General features: G+C 33.9%; 1 protein-coding gene across 1 annotated transcript in view; it reads left to right on the top strand.

Annotated features, from left to right (window-relative positions):
- Positions 1-20,451, top strand: part of ADAMTS6 (ADAM metallopeptidase with thrombospondin type 1 motif 6) — a 278,857-nt gene that overhangs the window by 17,170 nt on the left and 241,236 nt on the right. The window contains exons 4-6 of the mRNA XM_041767368.1: positions 2,590-2,801; positions 3,294-3,377; positions 3,879-4,024. Of these exons, the coding sequence (XP_041623302.1) occupies positions 2,590-2,801; positions 3,294-3,377; positions 3,879-4,024 (442 nt within the window). The remainder of the gene's footprint in view (positions 1-2,589; positions 2,802-3,293; positions 3,378-3,878; positions 4,025-20,451) is intronic.

Genomic DNA, 20,451 nt, shown 5'->3' with positions numbered 1-20,451 from the left:
ATGTCTTTTTACAGATACTTTAAATAAATATAAGAGGAAACTGATGAATGGATCAGAGAAGTGAAAATGATAAAAATAATGGAAATTATTTTTTAAACCTTTTTTTAAAGATTTTATTTATTTATTCATGAGAGACACACAGAGAGAGGCAGAGACACAGTTAGAGAGAGAAGCAGGCTCCTCACAGGGAGCCCAACATGGGACTCAATTCCGGATCGGGAATCACACCCTGAGCCAAAAGCAGATGCTCAACCATTGAGCTACCCAGGCGTCCCAAAATAATAGAAATTAAATCCTATATTTAGACTTTTAGGCTGTCCATCCAGACGAAGGGAAAAACTAGTAATGATTTGAATACATGAATGATTTTATGATTTTGGAAGACTGAGCAAAAAAAATGGCATTATGTTAATGCAGAAAGGATTTTGACTGTTTCATAACAATATTACCACAAACTCAGTGGCTTAAGCAATATACTTTTATTACCTCACAGTTTCTGTGGACCAGAAGTTATACATGAATGAGTTAATTGACTTAGCCTCAGCCAGGACTGAGTTCTCATCTGGAGCCTTGACTGGGGAAGAATCTACCTTCCTATTCCTGTGGTTGTTGGCTGCATTTAGTTCCTTGGTATTTTAAGACTAAAGCTTTAGTTTGGAGTTAGTTGTCTACCAGAGGCCATCTGCAGTTCCTTTCCATGTACAGTTCATCAACTTGGTTGCTTGCTTTCTTAAAGCTAGCAAAGGGAAAACTCTAGTAAGAAAAGCTACTATAATATTATGTAACATAATTATGTACTATATATATATAATCATGTACATCCCTTTATCTTAGCTATATTCTCTTGATTAGAAGCAAGATACAGATCCCACCCACACTAAAGGAGAGGCAGTCACACAAAGTGTAAACATTAGGAGGTCATGGGGGCCACTTTAAGAGTCTGTCTGGAATAGGGGAATACTTACTGGCTGTCTAAAAAGTTATACTATTGAAATAAGAAGTAATGGGCCTCTGCCCCTCTCAACCTTTAGTAATAAAAATACTCATTTAATGTATATAAGTTTCAAAAATAATGGATGCCTGGATGGCTTAGTGGTTGAGCACCTGCCTTGGCTCAGGGCTTGATCTTGGAGTACTGGATTGACTCTCACATTGGGCTCCCTCCATGGAGCCTGCTTCTGCCTCTGCCCGTGTCTCTGCCTCTCTCCCTCTCTATGTCTCATGAATAAATAAATAAAATCTTTAAAAAACAAAAAAACAAAAAATATTTTATTGGTATTTGTTGTAGTCATTTCTATCTCTTCTTTCTTAAAATTTATAACTTTCACCAAAGTAATTTTCAAAAGGTAGAGACTAAAGTAATTAGAAAAATAATGGAAAATACTGTGAGTTTCTGTTAATTATATTATATAAATTAATCTGATTCTTCCTCAACAAATTTTTTAGTAAGTAGATGTTAGATTTCTTGTTCAACATAGAGGGTAGCCCGGGTGGCTCAGTGATTTAGTGCCATCTTCAACCCAGGGCGTGATCCTGGAGTCCCGGGATTGAGTCCCAATCAGGTTCCTTGTGTGGAGCCTGCTTCTCCCTTTGCCTCTGTCTCTGCCTCTCTCTCTCTCTCTGTGTGTCTCTCATGAATAAATAAATAAAATCTTAAAAAAAAAAAGATTTCTTGTTCCAACATACAGATATGAAAGTGAGGTGTGAAAGGACCTATATCTGTTCAAGTTTATTAAATAAAGATGAATATAAATGAGACGAGTGTTTACAAATGCCATAGTATTAAAAGATTTACTTTGAACTGAAAGACCAATTGGCTAGAAAACAAAAGATTAAGCTGCAATCCACAGTAAAATGTAGTTTAAAGGAAGTCATGCTCTATCATAATTTTTCAACTCTCGTAATGCCATTTACCTCTAGATTTTAGAAGAATACTTTGGGTACTCTTAGTATAAATAGTTGCGTACTGCAAAACTAAATGAAAAACTTAATTCACAGCCTTTTAGAATTGAAATTTCTAGACTAGTAGAATTGCTTTAATTAAGATAGTTTAATAAAGGATCTTACTTTAAAATAATGCTCAGAGGTATCTTAGGAATAGAATTTGTGGATGGTGAGTTCAAGCCCCATATTAGGCAATATAGCTTAATTTAAAAAAGGAATACATTTTTGCAGTACTGATATTCTTCATCAGAACTGTCTATGGTGTTTAGAAAGTTAACGCTCTAGTTGTTTTTTAAAAAACTTTGTACATATTCTATATTTTAAAATATTATGACAATTTCTCACTGGAATAATATGAAATAATTACTTAAAAATATTTTTATTAAATAATTCATTAGACTTATTTTTGTTTTTTATGAACAGCTGTATGCTATTAATGTTTAATTTGTTTCAGATAAAATGACTTTTTTGAAAACTTTAAAGAATTTAATTTTCTCACTACTGCATTTCCTCATCCTCTCTCCTCATTTTGAAAATCTTAGTATCTTAGACAACTTATGAGAAGCATGTCTATATGAAAGATCTAAAAATAAGTAAGTTTAATTGGTGAACCTATCTGAACCTAGTTAATTATTTTTATTGTAGACCTCATAAGAAGTGGGAAACCTTCGTGGCTGAATGAAACATCTGCTTTTCCTTCTTCACTACCAATTAATGGCTCGCATATCCGCCACAGACAGAAGAGATCAGTAAGCATTGAGCGGTTTGTGGAGACACTGGTAGTGGCAGACAAAATGATGGTGGGCTACCATGGCCGCAAAGACATTGAACATTACATTTTGAGTGTGATGAATATTGTAAGTTTGATGCCTCTATATAATATTTTAATTTAATAATTTGTGGTTTTGACTAAGGTCATGGATTTTTAATGTGAATTATGGTTTTAAGAATTTGCTCATCTAAAATGAGAAATAATTGATATATTAATGCTTCAGTTCCATAGAAAATTAATTTAAAGGTGACTTTACTGTTCATTTTCAGATAATGGGTCGTATTAAATCTTGTTTAAGAGGTTTTCTTTAACTTGAAATATCAGCTCACCCTCTTAATTACTATGTTGTAGTTCAGTTTTAGGAGAAAATACTTCTTGAGGGAAATTTGTATAAAAATCTTTTATGGAGGCATCTTGAGGGTAGAATTCTAAGTGGTATGAGATAAAATAATAGCTTTTTATATACAAAGCAGTTTGATTTATGAAAAATTGTTTTATCATTCTTTAAAAAAATATTAAACAATCACCCTATGATTTTTGTCTGACTTTGTGTCTTTTCTTATTTTCTGGAGGTCAGGTTGCCAAACTTTACCGTGATTCCAGCCTAGGAAACGTTGTGAATATTATAGTGGCCCGCTTAATTGTTCTTACAGAAGATCAGGTAAGAATGAGTTAGTTTAGAAATCTAAAACCCTTAGCAGACAGAGTATAGAATTATATATTATAAAATAAAATATTTTATTATTGCTCCTCTTAGGAAGTTCTGGTTGAATAGGATTTTCACTACTAAGCATTTAATATTTTAAGCAAATTTTAAATAGTATATAAGAATATACCACATATGTCATGTTAAAGCTATATATGTATATTAGCTATATGTTTCAGAGTAAAGATGATCATTTGCATGGCAGATCTAATAATAGTGGTTTTGGTTGCTGAGAATCACATATATTCACATTATCATTAAAGCTGGAACTGGAAAGAATGTTCAATAGTACACTAAATTAACTCTACGTCAGATATTACAGAGATAAAAATTGGCAAGAGATTATTCCTAGAAACCACTGTTTCTAATTATAATCCCACTTTAGTCTTCAAAAGTTTTAACAACTGACCTTAGTAATTTGTTTGGAACATTTCTGGTATGCATGTTGTATTGCAGCCAAACTTGGAGATAAACCACCATGCAGACAAGTCCCTCGATAGCTTCTGTAAATGGCAGAAATCCATTCTCTCTCACCAAAGTGATGGAAACACCATTCCAGAAAATGGGATTGCCCACCACGATAATGCTGTTCTTATTACTAGGTATGGTTTGTTGCAAATATTTTACCTTTGATTGTTGTGTTTGATATTTTAACTATATTTGGTTCTGTCTAAGGCCTCATTCAGGTAATGAGTATATTGAAAGCAAAATGGTAATTTGTTAATCATCACTGAGAAAGAATATATTACACTATTATTGTGTTTGCATTAAATGAACCAAATAAGAAAAAAGAACAGATATGGAGTTGACTTAGAAATTTAATGAACATCTTTCCTTCTACTGATATCTACTCATAAGGTTTAATTGGAAGCACATATATGTTTTGTTAATTGAAAAAATATATAATAAAACAAAGATTAAAAAGTATGAGATTATATTTTAAAAACAAAAGTGAGTCATCCCTCTTGGTTATAAAATATATTAATTATTCTTCCCTCCAAATTGTTAAAAGTAAGGATATCAATAGTTACACAGTTTACTTAGACGAATGTTTATTTAATTAAAAATATTTTGATTAAGGTATAAATAAAAAGAAGCACATTTATTACATTTTATATTGAATAGCTTGCTTCTCAGAGCAAAATTATTACTTGATGATACTGCAATGAATTTATATAATTCTTTCCAGTTTTGCATAACTATATTCAGATCCTTTTCATCCTTACTCTCCAACAAGAACTCTTTGAAGCTGATACGATTATTATTTTTCCCATGTAAAGAATGAGGAAACTAGTTTAAAATACTTAAAAATCTCAAGCAAGTGAAAGTGCAAGGCTCAAACCCTGGTGATCCTGTATTCTATGACTGTACTCTGCTTGCTGTCTTGGTTTTTTTATACCGTAATTATGATTGGTTAGAAGCATGCTTACTTAAATCATTTTAAGATGAACTTGTCTTGTGACCTCTTATCACAGTATTTAAAAATGAAAAAAAAACAACCCAATAATGAAAATGGAAGCATTATTCTATCTTGATGAAATGGAATAGGCTTTGGTATCTTGGTTATTTCTTTTAATTTGCAAGATAGTGTTTAACATGTATTTCACCTATGGTGTGCCCTTCTACTCTACATTAAACTGTATGAAGGGAGTATAAAGTTATATGGCATCAGAATCTTGAGATCCTGGAAGATAATGTGAATTTAGCTTTTTAAAAAACATCGCTGTTAACTAAGTTGTAGGGTTAAAGCTTCTGAGTTTTTTTTGTTTTTTTTTTTTTTTTTTTTTTGCTGTTATAATTACTTTAATTGACTTCATCTACCTGGCATTGTAAACTAGAAAATTTTGTTTATGACGTGCTTGCTGAATAAAAACAACATTGTATGGGTTCTGTATTCATATGTGTTGACATGTAAGTCTGATAAATTCTGCAATTCCTCAGAGTCTTGTGGTCTGGAATGATTCCCAAATATATTTGAGGAGTTAAAAATATACTAAGGATTGTGCAAATATAGAAACCTTTGTATAAAAATATATATGGATATGATTAGTGTCAATGACATTACTACAGGAAAATATCTGTTATATATGGTTAGCAAAATGATCACAGATAATTTACATTGGCTTCTGTGTTTGTATTTATAAAGTCCAACTCTCCCCAAAAAGGCAATGCCCAGTGGGCTCCTGGTGCTTTATATTTTTGTTATTGTATGTGCATTCAGTTTTTAGCTTTTGCATCAAATGACAATAGCTATACCAAGAGTGCACATTTATAAGTATTTGCATAGTGAAATATATCTGGGCAGTTAGCCATCTTTCCTCAGCACTGGCTATGATATTCAACTGTCTTACGTGTTCCTCTGAATTGGCCTACATATTTTTCTGATCTTCTGCACAGTTCTCCCTTGTTTCTATAAGCTACTTTGTGTGCCTTTTTGATGCCTGAGGTTTGAACGTAAAATTTTATTTTTAGATGTATCTCCTAACGGTTAGACTAGCACTATAAATGATCTCAGAATTTAATAGGACAGTACTTTGAAGTGTTCACATCTCATACCATTTTAGATTGGTTATGTAGTGGAGGTTAGAAAAGTATCTCTTTGTGGCAGCATATAGAGTGCTGTTCTGAATTCTTATAGTCTCAAAGTAACTTTTAGTTTATTTAAAAGTCTACTTATCTTTGAATTATTAAGGCCATGGAGTGAACATACTTTTTATAAAAATAAAGGTATACAAAAATTAAAATATGCGTATATATAAATAGTTTTTAATATACTCTTTGGTCTTAATACAGTATTTTTGATACCAGATAAAACAATAGAATTTTTTAAACCTTTTAAATTATTATTATTCATCTAAATGTAATGAATATCATCTCTAATATCGAAGGGTTTTTGTTGGATGGTTTACCATGTTTGATTCTTCCTTATATATTTTTGATTTGTGAAATTGAATATATCTTTAAGTAAAACTGCTATTTTTTGTAAAAATTCTAAGAATTTTATAGATGCTTTTATATTAGCATTTTTCATTACTTCATGTAACTTACTTATTAATATATCCAGGGTTATGATTTCACCATTTATAGGTAAGACCATGATTTATGTTTGCTTGAAATGTCAGCTCACTAGGGAGAATGTATAATGTGTTTACTGAGAATTCCAGAGAAAAATTGATGGATATGTTTATCTCTGCTAGGCCAAATTTTATCTCAGGGATTTAAATGTTTTAAGCAGAAAACCATTTGGAACTGTACTTAGGTAGTAATAGTTACTTTTCAAAAAAGTAAGTATAAAAGCTCAAAATACTATCTTCTCTTAGTAAATAATATATATATTTTTTATATTGGCATAAATTTAAAGCAAATGATGCTCTACAAAACTATCAGATCACTGAGACTAGTCAGAAATAAATAAACAAAATAAAAAATTTAAAATTTTAGGGGCTCCTCGTTGGCTCAGTTGGTTTGGTACCTGACTCTTGATTTCAGCTCAGGTCATGATCTCAGAGTTGTGAGACTGTGGGGCTCCCTGTTGAACAAGGGGCCTGTTTAAGATTCTCTGTCTTCCCTCTGCCCTGCCCGACTCATACTTTCCCTCTTTCTAAAAAATAATAATAATTTAAAAAGTTTTAAAAATTCTGTTGTTTTATCTGGTATCAAAAATACTGTATTAAGACCAAAGAGTATATTAAAAACTATTTATATATACACATATTTTAATTTTTCTATACCTTTATTTTTATATGTATACATACACACACACACACACACACACACACACACACACACATATATAATGAACATCTGTTATATACCAGTTAACTTTATCTAATCTTTTTGAAAAAAACTGAAGTATACCTGACAAAGTTGTATATACTTTAAGCGTACAAAGTGATAACTTAGTGTGCCTGGATGTTCATACATCTCTCCAGATAGAAATCTCAGCTATTATTTCCTTAAATAAGCTTTTTGCCCTATCTCTCTTCTCCTTCTTGGATTCCCATGATGCTAATATCATTTCATTTGATGATGTCCCATAATTCAGGTAGTCTTTCTTCACTGTTTTTTATTTTGTTTTGTTCGGTCTTTCTTTTAGTAGGTAATATCAAATGACTTGTTTCCAAGTTCATGGTTTCTTTCTTGTGCTTGATATATCTGCTGTTGTTGCTCTCTCTATTACATTTTTAAATTTCTTTCATTTCATTCTTTAGCTTCATAATCTGTTAGGTTATTTTATGTAATTTTGATATATCTTTTGAATTTATTATTTTATTCATATATTCTTTTCCTGATATCATTGAGTTGTGGATGTGTGTTCTTTGTAGCTTTCTGAACTTTTTAAGAACAAGTATTTTGAATTATTTGTCTGTTAATTTGTAGATTTCCATTCCTTTGCAGTCGTTTACTGGAAAAATATTGTATTCTTTTGATGGTGTCATGTTTCTTTGATTTTTCATCTTTCTATAGCTTTGTGTTGATGTCTGTGCATTTGATGGAACAGTCACCCCTTCCAGATTTTATGGAATGGTTTTGGTAGACAGAAATCTTCTGTGGGTGGGCATAATGATGCTGGCTGGGTTGAGTATGATTTTTCTAGCTCTGGATAAGTTCCAGCAATGTAGTCTCTATTCACCTTTGTCAGCTGAGGTTAGCCTTAGTGAAGATTTCGGAGTTCTTTAATGTTTGAGACTGCATTTGTCTGCAGCAGCAATAAAGGCTGCTGGGAACTATCTGATCTCTTTTTCTTTCATGGAGGATCTCATAATGGAGGGGGTTTCTCTTGGAGCTTGTCCAGCTTGCAAGTACCCACATTAGTGTTGGTAGCACTGATGTCTGATGGTAGGGACATTTGGTAACTTTTAAAAAATAATGGAATATGGCACTATATGACTAGGTCAAGAAATGATTACTGTTTTGAACTTGAAACTCGACAAACAATTTAAGAAGTTAAATTTGGACTGTATGTATACACTTAAAAAGTTACATATGTTACAAAACTGTCATATTATTCTTATTAAACTTAGTATGAAGAAATGAACTAATGGGTACTTAGGAATACATATCTACAATTTGACAGATTTAAAAATTATTTATATTCCCATATGAAGTCAGAAAATATCCACCAAATTTAAAATCAAGACAATTTCTAAATTTATTTTTTGGCAAAAACATTCAAGAAATCTTTTTAAAGTCTATAGGAATTCTGTGACATGGAGTACACTTGCATCAGTTTTGAGCATTAACATGAACAGACTGATGTATAAATTTCCTGAATTTCTCTCCTATCAACATCATGTTTAAAAATATGTATTTCAGATAGGAATTATAACCTAAAATCTTTTTGGTAACAGATTTATTGAGATATAATTCATAGACCATACTGTTGGCCCATTTAAATGTACAACTCAGCGACTTTTAGTATATTTGCTGGGTTGTGCAACCATCATCATAATTAATTTTAGGACATTTTCATCATTCCTATAAGAAGTTATCCTTTATTCCCTTATCCTTCTTCCCATCTCAGCCCTAGACTGAAACAACTACTAATCTACTTTTAGTCTCTATAGCTTAGCCTATTCAAGACCTTTTGTACGAATGGATTCATAAAGTATGTAGTCTTTTGTGACTGGCTTTTACTTTGCATAGTGTTTTCAAGGTTCAGCTACATTGTGGAACATACCAGGACTTTGTTCTCTTATTTGACTAAACTCTTGAAAATTCAAGATCCAGATCTTTTAAGAATGCCTCTATTAACAGGCTATTCTTTAATAATCATACTTCCTTTTCAGTTTGTCAGTAATTAAATGCATAGGACATATAAATACATCTCATAATACAGACGCAAAAATTGCACACCAAGACACATATTTTAGTCTTTAATTAAAATGAACATATTTATCCTCTTAAGGGATCATGACTATTTGCTTTGTTGCTGCTGGATTTTAAAGGGATTAAAATTTCCAAAGTCAACTAATATTTTCAGTTGGGAGATTGAAAATAGCTATAAAAAATAGTTTCTTGCTAAAACTTGGCCTATAGTATGTGGATTGAAAGAAGTTTTCTTAATTTTTATAGGATGTATCTGTTGGAATTCTATATTACCTTCATGATTATATATTAAACAGATAGAAAAAGGAAATTAAATGTGGTACATTAACATTTATTTGATATTTATTTATGGGTTTCTTTTAATCCTCAAGGAAAGGCCAGATAAATTTTTTATGAACTATCACTAAGCTTTTAAGAATATGCAAGATTATCGGCAGCAGAGGAATCTTGAATTCAGTTTGCAGATAAATTGATTTTGGTATATGAACATTTTGAAACATTTAATATTCTCTTACTACTCTGGCTCTTTCATTCTTAGTTAACCAAACCACCTATGCCCATTTTTCTTTTCCAGTTTCTGTTCACTTCATCCCTAATTTGTTGATTCCTTACTCAAGTGTGTTTATCTAGATTCAGTTTCCATTCCAATCAAGGCTTATGACAGACTTATGCAACCTTTATACTCTGTGCAATCTGGGACATTTTTAATATTGAGAGAGGGTACCATTGGCAGGTATACCTAGACAATAGGCACAAAATAGAATCAGGTAAATCAGATCATGGTCATCCCAGGCATTACCTATTTTTGCTTCTTAAATTTTAATTAAAAATGGGAATAAGAAGATACTCTTCTCTCACTGCCTAAGGTTGACTTAATACATGCATTTTAATGAACTATCTTTATACACACCTTGACTAAAACTGAGGTTTATTTGTAATAGACATCATTAAATAAAGAAGGATCTATTCTAATAAACACTTATCTTTAGGGAATAGTAAGTTTAGGATTTATATTGGTTTTATGGATGTATTTTTGCAATTGTTTATTAAATACCAAATTCTTAAGTGCTTTGCAGATGTTTAATCTTTTTTTTTTTTAAGACTTTATTTATTCATGAGAGACACAGAGAGAGAGGCAGAGACATAGGCAGAGGGAGAAGCAGGCTCCCTGCAGCGAGCCCGATGTGGGACTTGATCCCTGCCTGGCCCTGGGATCATGCTCTGAGCCAAAGGCAGATGTCCAACCGCTGAGCCACCCAGGTGCCCTGATGTTTAATCTTTTAAACATCATAATAACGGCATGAGAGAAGTTCTATTATCTCTATTTTATAGATGAGGGAAGTGAAATAACTGGTAAGATCACACATTAATTAAAAGACCCAAGATTTATACCAGATAATCCAACTGCAGAGTCCTTTTAGAGAAATTATAAGGGTGTTTGATAAAAAATAATGTGGAGATACTTTAATAATGTTGGGGTGTGTGACAGGCAGACCTCTTTAATGGTCCCCCATGATCTTTGCCTGCTGCTGTTCATGATTTTTTGTGTAATCTGTTCCTATTGAGTTTGTGCTAGACCTAGTGAATTGATATATTCGCGACTTGGATTCTGCCTACCTACAAAACGGTGTATTTCTTTAATTTTCCTCAGCAATGTTTTGTGATATTCACACTTTACTTTTTTGTTGTTATTGTAAATGGTATTTTTAAAATTTCATTTTATAGTCATTCATCACTAGTATATAAAAAGAGTTGATTTTTATCCTGCACTTTTGCTAAGTTTTTATCCTGCACTTTTGCTAAGTTCATTTATTAGTCTTAGTAGCTTTTTAAAAGATTACAATGGGTTTGTACAATGGATTGAAAAGTTAATCATGTTTATGAGATCTTTTTTTAAAGATTTTATTTATGCATTCATGAGAGACAGAGAGAGAGAGAGAGGCAGAGACACAGGCAGAGGGAGAAGCCGGCTCCATGCAAGGAGCCTGATGTAGGATTCGATCCTGGGTCTCCAGGATCACACCCCAGGCTGAAGGCAGGCGCTCAACCGCTGAGCCACCCAGGGATCCCTGATGTTTTTGAGATTAAAGAGAGTTTTACTTCTTGTTTCATCCTGAATGAGTTGTAATTCTTTTTCTTGCCATATTTTACTGGCTAGAACCCCTAACACAATGTAGAATGAAAGTGGGGATAGCAGACATCCTTGTCTTGTTCCTGATCTTGGTGGGAAAGAATACCATCTTTCCCATTAAGCATGATGCTAGCTGTAGGTTTTTCATAGATGCCCTTTATCAGGCTGACAGAGTTTTACTCTATTCCTAGTTTGCTCAGAGTTTTTATCAGGAATGGATATTGCATTTGTCACATGCTTTTTCTGAATTTATTGAGATGATCACATGGTTTATCTTTTTTTTTTTAGTGTATTAATACAGTGAATTGCATTGATTGGTTTACTTATTTTTTTTAAGATTTTATTTCTTTATTAGAGAGAGAGTGCATAAGCAGTGGGGAGGGACAGAGGGAGAAGCAGACTCCCAGCTGAGCAGGGATCTCCCCACCCCCCACACAACATGGGCCTCGACCCCAGGACCATGGGATTATAACCCCAGCTTAAGGCAGATGCTCAACTGACTGAGCCAGCCAGGTACTCCTGCACTGATTGGTTTAGAATGTCATACCAATCTTGCATGCCTGAGATTGGCCATGATGTATTATCCTTTTGATATATATTAAATATGATTTGCCAAAATTTTATTTTTTTTGTATCCTTTTATTTTTTTAATTTTATTTATTCTTTAGAGAGAGTCAGAGAGAGCATGAGTAGGGAGAGGGCAGTGGAGAGGACCAAGCAGACTGCTCACTGGAAGCCTCATGTGGGGCTCGATCCCAGGGCCCTGATATCATGACTTGAGCTAAAGTCGGATGCTTAACTGACCGAGCCACCCAGGGCACCCCTTTTTGCATCTATTTCTTATGAGAGTTATTGTTCTGTAGGTTGTTTTTTTTTTTAAGTTTTTAGTTTTTTATTCATGAGAGGCACAAAGAGGCAGAGACTTAGGCAGAGGGAGAAGCAGGCTCCCTGCCTGATGCAGGACTCGATTCCAGGACCCCGGGATCAAGACTTGAGCCAAAGGCAGATGCTCAACCACTGAGCCACCCAGGGGCCCCTGTTCTGTAGTTTTCTTATAATGTCTTGATCTGGTTTTGATATTAGAGTAATGCCGATCTCCAGAATGAATTAGAAAATATTTCTTCCTTTTTAATATCCTGGAAAAGTTCATATAGAATTAGTTTTATTTCTTTGCAAGTGTTTTAGGTGGTGAACCAAGTGAAGCCATCTGGACCTGGCGTTTTCTTTGTTGGACAATTTTTAACTACCAATCAAATAGAGTAAGAGATAAAGGGCTATAAAGTTATTTTATTCAGTGTGCTTTGATAGTTTGACTCTTACAAGAAATTTATTTCATTTAAGTTGTTCTCAAATTTGGATTTAGTGGTTTTCTCTATTGTTTTGTCTTTTCTATTTCTTTAATTTCTTTTTTTTTAAAGATATTATTTATTTATTCATGAGAGACACAGAGAGAGAGAGAGAGAGGGAGAGAGAGAGAGGCAGAGATACAGGCAGAGGGAGAAGCAGGCTCCATGAAGGGAGCCTGACGTGGGACTCAATCCCGAGTCTCCAGGATCAGGCCCTGGGCCAAAGGTGGCGCTAAACTGCTGAGCCACTCCAGCCGCCCCATTTCTTTAATTTCTGCCATGATTTTGACTGTCTCCAGTCCTTTGAGTTTAATTTTGCTCTTCTTTTTGTTGTTTCTTAAAGTGGAAACTGTGGTCATTGATTCATGATCTTTCTGCTTTTTCTGATATAACCATTTGGTATTATAAAATTTCCTTCTAAATGCAGTTTTATCACATCCCACAGATTTGTTTATTTTGTATTTTCAGTTTTATTCAGCTCAAAATACTTTATAGTTCCCCTTCATTTCTTTTTTCCCCACGTACTATTTAGAATTGTGTTATTTAGTTCCAAATATTTGCCCCCCTCCCCGAGATCATTCTTTTTTAAAAGATTTTATTTATTTATTCATGGGAGACACAGAGAGAGAGACAGAGACATAGGCAGAGGGAGAAGCAGGCTCCCTGAGGGGAGCCCCATGTGGGACTCTATCCCAGGACCCCGGATCACAACCTGAGCTGAAGGCAGACGCTCAACCACTGAGCCACTCAGGCGTCCCCTGAGATCATTCTTTTGTTTCTAAATTGCAGTCAGAAAATATATTTTGTATTACTCAAATGCTTTTCAACTTACTGAGAATTGTTTTGTGGCCCAGAATGTAGTCTTTCTTGGTTTATGTTTCAAGTGCACTTCAGGTGAAAAGAATATGTATTCACTATTATTGGGTGGAATATCCTAAAAATATCACATAGATTAATTTGGGGGTTCATAGTTTACAACTCTTTTATATCCTTACTGATATAAACAATTTGGTTATGTGTTTTGAAATAGTTTTCTTCATGTTTAGATTACTGAGCTAATTATTTCTGATTTTATCAGTTTTGACATTTTTAGCCATTATTGCCTCAAATATATTTTTGGTTTTACTCACTTCCTTTCTTGGTAACTTTACTTGCCCTTCTATTTGCCTGCTTAAAATTGTTCCACAGCTTATTGATGTTGTGTTTATTATTTTAAACTCTCTATTCTCTGTGTTTTTCATTTGGGTTAGTTTCTATTGCCACGTCTTCAAGCTTGTTAATCTTTTTTCCTCAATGTCTAATATTTTATATGTTTATATTTTCATCTCACACAGTATAAATTTTTTCGTCTCTAGTAGTTTAATTTTTTTTTGATCTTCCATATCTCTTTGGAGATATAAAAACTTGGGAAAATACAAAGCTTTGGAAAGTATAAAATCTATTTTAAAGATCTCGTCTGCTAATTTTAGTATCTATGTCAGTTCTGAATCAGTTTCAGTTAACTAATATATCCCTTTATTATGTTTTATTTTCCTGGTTCTTTGCATACCTGGTAATTTTTTATTAGACATCAGACATTATGTTATTATACCTTTTGGGTACTGGATTTATTTGTAATAAATATCCTAATTTCTGGAATACCCGTTAGGTTCCTTGGGACCTGATTCTTTTGTGTCTTGCTTTTAAGATTTGTTATGCAGAACAGGAGCAATGCTTAGTGTTGGGCTAATTATTCCCCAATATTGTGGTAAGTCCCTTATGAATACTGCTTACAAGGCCTTATGAATCTTAGGGTTTTCTAGTTGGCTGGATAGGAATAGTTTCTTTATCCCATGTTTTTTTTTTTTTAAAGAGTTTATTTTTTTTTTTAATTTTTTTTTTTTTTTTTAATTTATTTATGATAGTCACAGAGAGAGAGAGAGAGGCAGAGACACAGGCGGAGGGAGAAGCAGGCTCCATGCACCGGGAGCCCGATGTGGGATTCGATCCCGGGTCTCCAGGATCGCGCCCTGGGCCAAAGGCAGGCGCCAAACCGCTGCGCCACCCAGGGATCCCTCTTTATCCCATGTTAAATGAGTGATGGGCTATGTCATCTCTAATCCTTCAGGGTAATTTTTTCTAGGGCTTTGGGTCTTTCCCTCACACCTATGTGCTGATAGAATTGTCAAGAATTTCCTTCTGCAAATTTCCAAAATCTGGTCTTTGTATAACTTTATTTTCTCCTGTAGTTGGTCCTATAAATTCTTGCTAGTATGGTCTCCCATATTTTCTGTTCTGTCTCTTCAACACTGAGTCTATTGGGCTCTCCTGGACTGGGGCCTAGAAATTTTCAAGGTGGTAAGGAGGGGTAATGTTAGGGCTTACTTTGGTTGCTGTTTTTCGGGGATCACTGTCCTTCATTTCTGATGTCTAATATATTGCAAAATGACTTTATTTATTTATTTATTTATTTATTTATTTATTTAGTTCATTTTTAAGATGGTATCAGGCAAGAGGGCAAATTTGATCCCTATTACTCCATCTTGACTGGAAGTGGAAGTCCCAGGCAAACATTTTAAAACTGTGTAACCTCTGAAAGTATCTGGAGATATTCTTTTCCATTCCCCTTAGATATTTCAGTTTATATATTCTTTTTATTTATTTATTTATTTATTTAATTTTTTATTTATTTATGATAGTCACAGAGAGAGAGAGAGAGGCAGAGACACAGGCAGAGGGAGAAGCAGGCTGCATGCACCAGGAGCCCGACGTGGGATTCGATCCCGGGTCTCCAGGATCGTGCCCTGGGCCAAAGGCAGGCGCCAAACCGCTGTGCCACCCAGGGATCCCTACTTTGGCATCTTTAAAGAGTACATGAGTTTTTCATGAAATGTATCTTAATTTGGATTTTTCTGATATTTCCTCAGAATTAAATTCAATTTGTACATAGTTTTCAGGAATGACACTGAAGTTTTGATTTTTTTTTTTTAAGGTATAGCATATCAGGATACACATGAAACTGATTTTTTCAAAGTATTGGAGATGTTAATTTTGATCTTTTGGTTAAGTTGAGGTCTGTTATGTTTCTTCTTGTATTTTTCTTTTTAAAATTTATTTACTTAATAAATAAATCTCTTCACCAACCTGGAGTTCAGACTCACAACCCTGAGCCCAGGGGTTGGATGCTCTACTGACTGAATCAGCCAGGTGCCCCTCCTTTGTATTTTTCTCTTTTTTTCGTTTTTAAGTAAGCTCTTCACCCTATGTGAGGTTCAACTCATGACCCCAAAACCAAGAGTCACATGCTCTACAGCTGAGCCAGCCAGGCACATCTATATTTTTCCCTTTTATAATTAATATGCAAGTTTTGAAGACTTACTTTGAGGCCTTCTAAATATCCTGTCTCTTATGAAACATTTACCCTCTAGTTTTGTCATCCATTGATGATGTTCTAACTCTCATTGCTTCTAAATTTGTTAATAGGCCTTCCATTTAAGGAGGAAATTTTTTCTTTCATTCTCTCTGCCTTTTCCCCCTGCAAATAGAGACTCATATATCTCTTATCTATCTATCTATCTATCTATCTATCTATCTATCTACCTACCTACCTACCTATCGTTTCCTTTCTGTGGCTTTCCGTTTTTGAGGATTTCACTCTGTTTTTTAAGCAACTCTTCCATTTGTCTACAGCATTCTGTTCTTTCCTCCAGCCAGTAAGAATGCAACTTTCTACTTTCTATTTTCGTCACCCTGTCCATAATTGATTGATATATTCCCACATCCAAATGTACTTGTAAATTTTTAAAATTACTGATGAAGTGACTATAAGAATTTTAATAATGCATGTACTAGAGAGTCTCCCATAAGGTCTAACCTGTTAAAACAAGAGCAACAAACACACAGAGAATAAACTCAAAGTTTTTTCAGTTTTATTAATTCTGTAAAAATCTATTAAACTTAAATTAGTGTTGGGATCCCTGGGTGGCACAGCGGTTTGGCGCCTGCCTTTGGCCCAGGGCGCGATCCTGGAGACCGGGGATCGAATCCCATGTCAGGCTCCCGGTGCATGGAGCCTGCTTCTCCCTCTGCCTGTGTCTCTGCCTCTCTCTCTCTCTCTGTGACTATCATAAATAAATAAAAATTAAAAAAAATAAACTTAAATTAGTGTTAATTAAATGTTTAGTGATTTCATGTATCTTAACCTCTCTTACTTCTATAATGTTTTCTTAATTGGCCAGGCTTATTTTCAGAAATGTTTGAATTAGAATCAAGCAATAATGAATTTTTTTGTAGTTAGAAGACATCAGGTAGAGTCTAGGAATTGAAAGAGTTCACATAAACCAATACATAAGTAAAAATATGAGACTCAAAGGCTGTATTTTACATGGTAAATGTCATCTAGCAGGTGACTGCAGCTAATTAACTAGAGTAGTATATTAAGTAGAATGTTTTATGCCAACTATAAAAGGCCTTGATAACTAGATTTGCAATGAAACCTTATTTTAATAACAGATGTATTTTTGAGTTTAGTATTAAAGCACATGTTTTAACTATAAGAGAAAGAGACTAAACGAATTATTTAAGATAAGCTGTTAGTAAAAATTGGACAAGTAAAACCTCCAAGAGTACTTACTTAACATAAAAATAAGGAGTAACGGCATAATGAATTATATTAAGCAACAAGAAAAATAAGATCTTATATGTAATAATCATATATTGCCCCTCCCCTGTAACATGTTTACTGACATATAAGTTACATACCATAGGGTTCACCTACTTAATATGAAGAATTCATTTTTTCCGAAGAATTCATTGTTGTTAGTATATTTACACAGTTATACAACTATCACCACTATCTTAGCATACTTCTGTCATCCCAAAATGAAATCTGTTGTGATTAGAAGTCACCTTCCACTTCCCCTAGTCCTAGGAAACCTCTAACCTACTTGCTGTATAGATTTGCCTGTTTTGCATATTTCATATAAAATGGAATCAAAGCGGGTGCCTGAGTGGCTCAGTCAGTTAAGCGTCTGCCTTCAGCTCAGGTCATGACCCCAGGGTTCTGGGATTGAGTCTCATATCAGGCTCCTTGCTCAATGGGGAGTCTGCTTCTCCCTCTGCCCTTCCTATCCTCCTGCCCCCACTGATGATCTCTCTCTCATTCTTTTCTCTCAAATAAATAAATAAATAAATAAAATCTTTTAAAAAAAATAAATGGAGTCATACTGTAAGTGGCTTCTTTGACTCAGAATGTCCTCAAGGTTCGTCAATGTTGTAACATGTATCAGTACTTAGTTCCCCTTTATTGCCAAATAGTATTTTACTTTATGGATATACCACATTTTATTTATCATTTCATCCTGATGGGCATTTGGGTTGTTTCCTCTTTTTTGGCTGTTACGAATAATGCTGGTGAACATTTGTGTACCAGTTTATACATGGATGTGTGTTTTAGTTTTCTCTTGAGTATATACCTCAGGTGGAATTGCTGAATCATATGGTAAGTCTGTATTAATCTTGAGGAACTGTGAGACTATTTTCCAAAGTGGCTGCACTATTTATATTCCCACCAGCACTATATAAGTGTTCAAATTTCTCCATACCCTAGCCAACATTTTTTATTGTCTTTTTGGTCACAGTATTTCTAGTGAGTGCGGTGACAGTATTTTTGTGATTTTGACCTGGATTTTCTTGAAGGCTATGTTGAGCACCGTTTCATGTGCTTATTAGCTGTGTCTATCTCTTTTGAAGAAACATATAATGTACTTTTTTTGGGCTTGATTGCATTTCTTGATTGCATTTATATAGAAAGTAAAGATGAACATTTAACTTTATGCAAAATCAGGTAGTCGTTCTGAGGAGCGTATTATTCAAGTACTTTGGAGTCACACAGACCTTGAATCCACCCCTGACATTGCATCTGTTCGTTGGTGAGCTAGGGCTGAATACCAAAGCTCTTTGAACTTGTGGAATGGTGTGCTGTTAATGACATAATGTGTGTGGGTACTGGGTACAGTGCTAGGCACCTGGTAGGGAAGCATAATAATTATTTGGAATGGTTGTTAACCAAATGTTAAGCACGTTATCAGGTTTTGAGAAGGCAAAGTATGGTGGAATCATAGAAGCAGCACTGATTTTACATGGAGGAGAGTCTAACTTTATTTAGGGACTTGAAGTTCTGTAGGAATTTGGATGAATGTTGGGTGCTTGTTCAAGAAAGAGACACTGCATGTGCAGTGATATGGAAAATATGAATGAGAAAATGGCTTCATTCATTCAACCTCTGTTTTTGAATTTATAAAAATATATCACTGTAAAGAAAAAAAATGTTTTTGTGCTGTTAGCTGCTAGTTATTCAGTGGTGAATAAGTTAAAGAATGAGTTGGTCAGGTTTGAGGAAAAGAAGGGAAATATAATGATCAAAGTAATATTAGAGAAGTTACAGGGGCCAGACCGTTCTGTGTGCATGCTTATTCTGTACCATGGTACCACTTATTTAGTAACATGGTATAGAAATAACCATTTCCCCTATTCGTGAGTATTTAAATAGATTTCTTTTGTTTGTTTTTTAGTTAGTAAAAACAATGGAATCCTCCTTGTACACAGGTAAAGTATGTCCATATCATGTAATGCTAATCAAGAATATATGGACATGGGAAGTTCATCGAGAAATAAGGTAAATTGGGCAAACAAAATTACAGAATAATGCATAAACTGTTACTTCTTTTGTGTTTAAAAAATCAACAAGATTAGTAAAAAAAAAAAAAAAAGGAAAATTAACTTTTGTTTTCTTTACATAAAGGATGACATTGGAAAAATTCAAGTGGAAAAGTGACATGATCAGATTTGAAAAATGTCCCTGGCAGAGGTGGAGAGGACGGATTGTGTGTGTGTGTGTGTGTGTGTGTGTGTGTGTGTGTGTGTGTAAGTGCTAATATATGCAAAGCAGTGGAAAATGGGTGGAAAAATTCAATGCCTCTTTTCTCTCCAGTTCAGAAAGGCTTCTTAGAACTATTTGAATTAGCATTTCACTTTCCTTTTTAACTTATCCCAAAGAACTGGATGCCAGACAAAAATCTGAGCCCCGAAGTTGGAAGATGAGGTGTCCTTGATGAGTGAGGTAAAAGGATAAAGGAGAAGAAAAGAGGTTTGAGAAATAAAGAAGGGACAGACTCATTGAGAGACACTTATTAGAAGTTATTCCTCTTTTTTGGTTAAATTTTCACACTGGATTATTTTGGGAGAATATTTACAAAATTGGCTATATCCTTCCTATCCCTGCTCCCTCCAAATTCATCAAAGACTTGCATCCCTACAAATGATAGCTTTCTCATTTCATGAATTCTGAGAACCTTAATAATTGGCCAATATTAAGGAAATGTTGACTGAAATAATTCTGAAAAAGCATTCTAGAATAAGAAAAGGTGACATTTGAGTATTTTGCCCACTTTCTTCACAATCTTTTCTCAACTTACATTTATTTTTAGTAATCTCATTCATTTTCATGATTTTAAGTGCCATCTATGCAGTTAAGTACATCTATTTAGCTTTAAGTACCATTTATAAGCAAAAAAGCATTTCCAGCCCTGACCCCTCCCCTAAACTCTGTATTTGTGCCAAATTGACATGTGCATGCACCTCAAACTTAAAATATCTAAAACTAAATTCCCAATCTTTCATTTAAACCTATTCTTTCTTTAGCTTTTTTTATTTCAAGTTTTCCCTACATGGCAAATATTAAAAT

The sequence above is a fragment of the Vulpes lagopus genome, chromosome 8 (assembly GCF_018345385.1).
Source record: "Vulpes lagopus strain Blue_001 chromosome 8, ASM1834538v1, whole genome shotgun sequence".
NCBI lineage: Eukaryota > Metazoa > Chordata > Mammalia > Carnivora > Canidae > Vulpes > Vulpes lagopus.
This window is presented reverse-complemented; position numbering and strand designations above follow the sequence as displayed.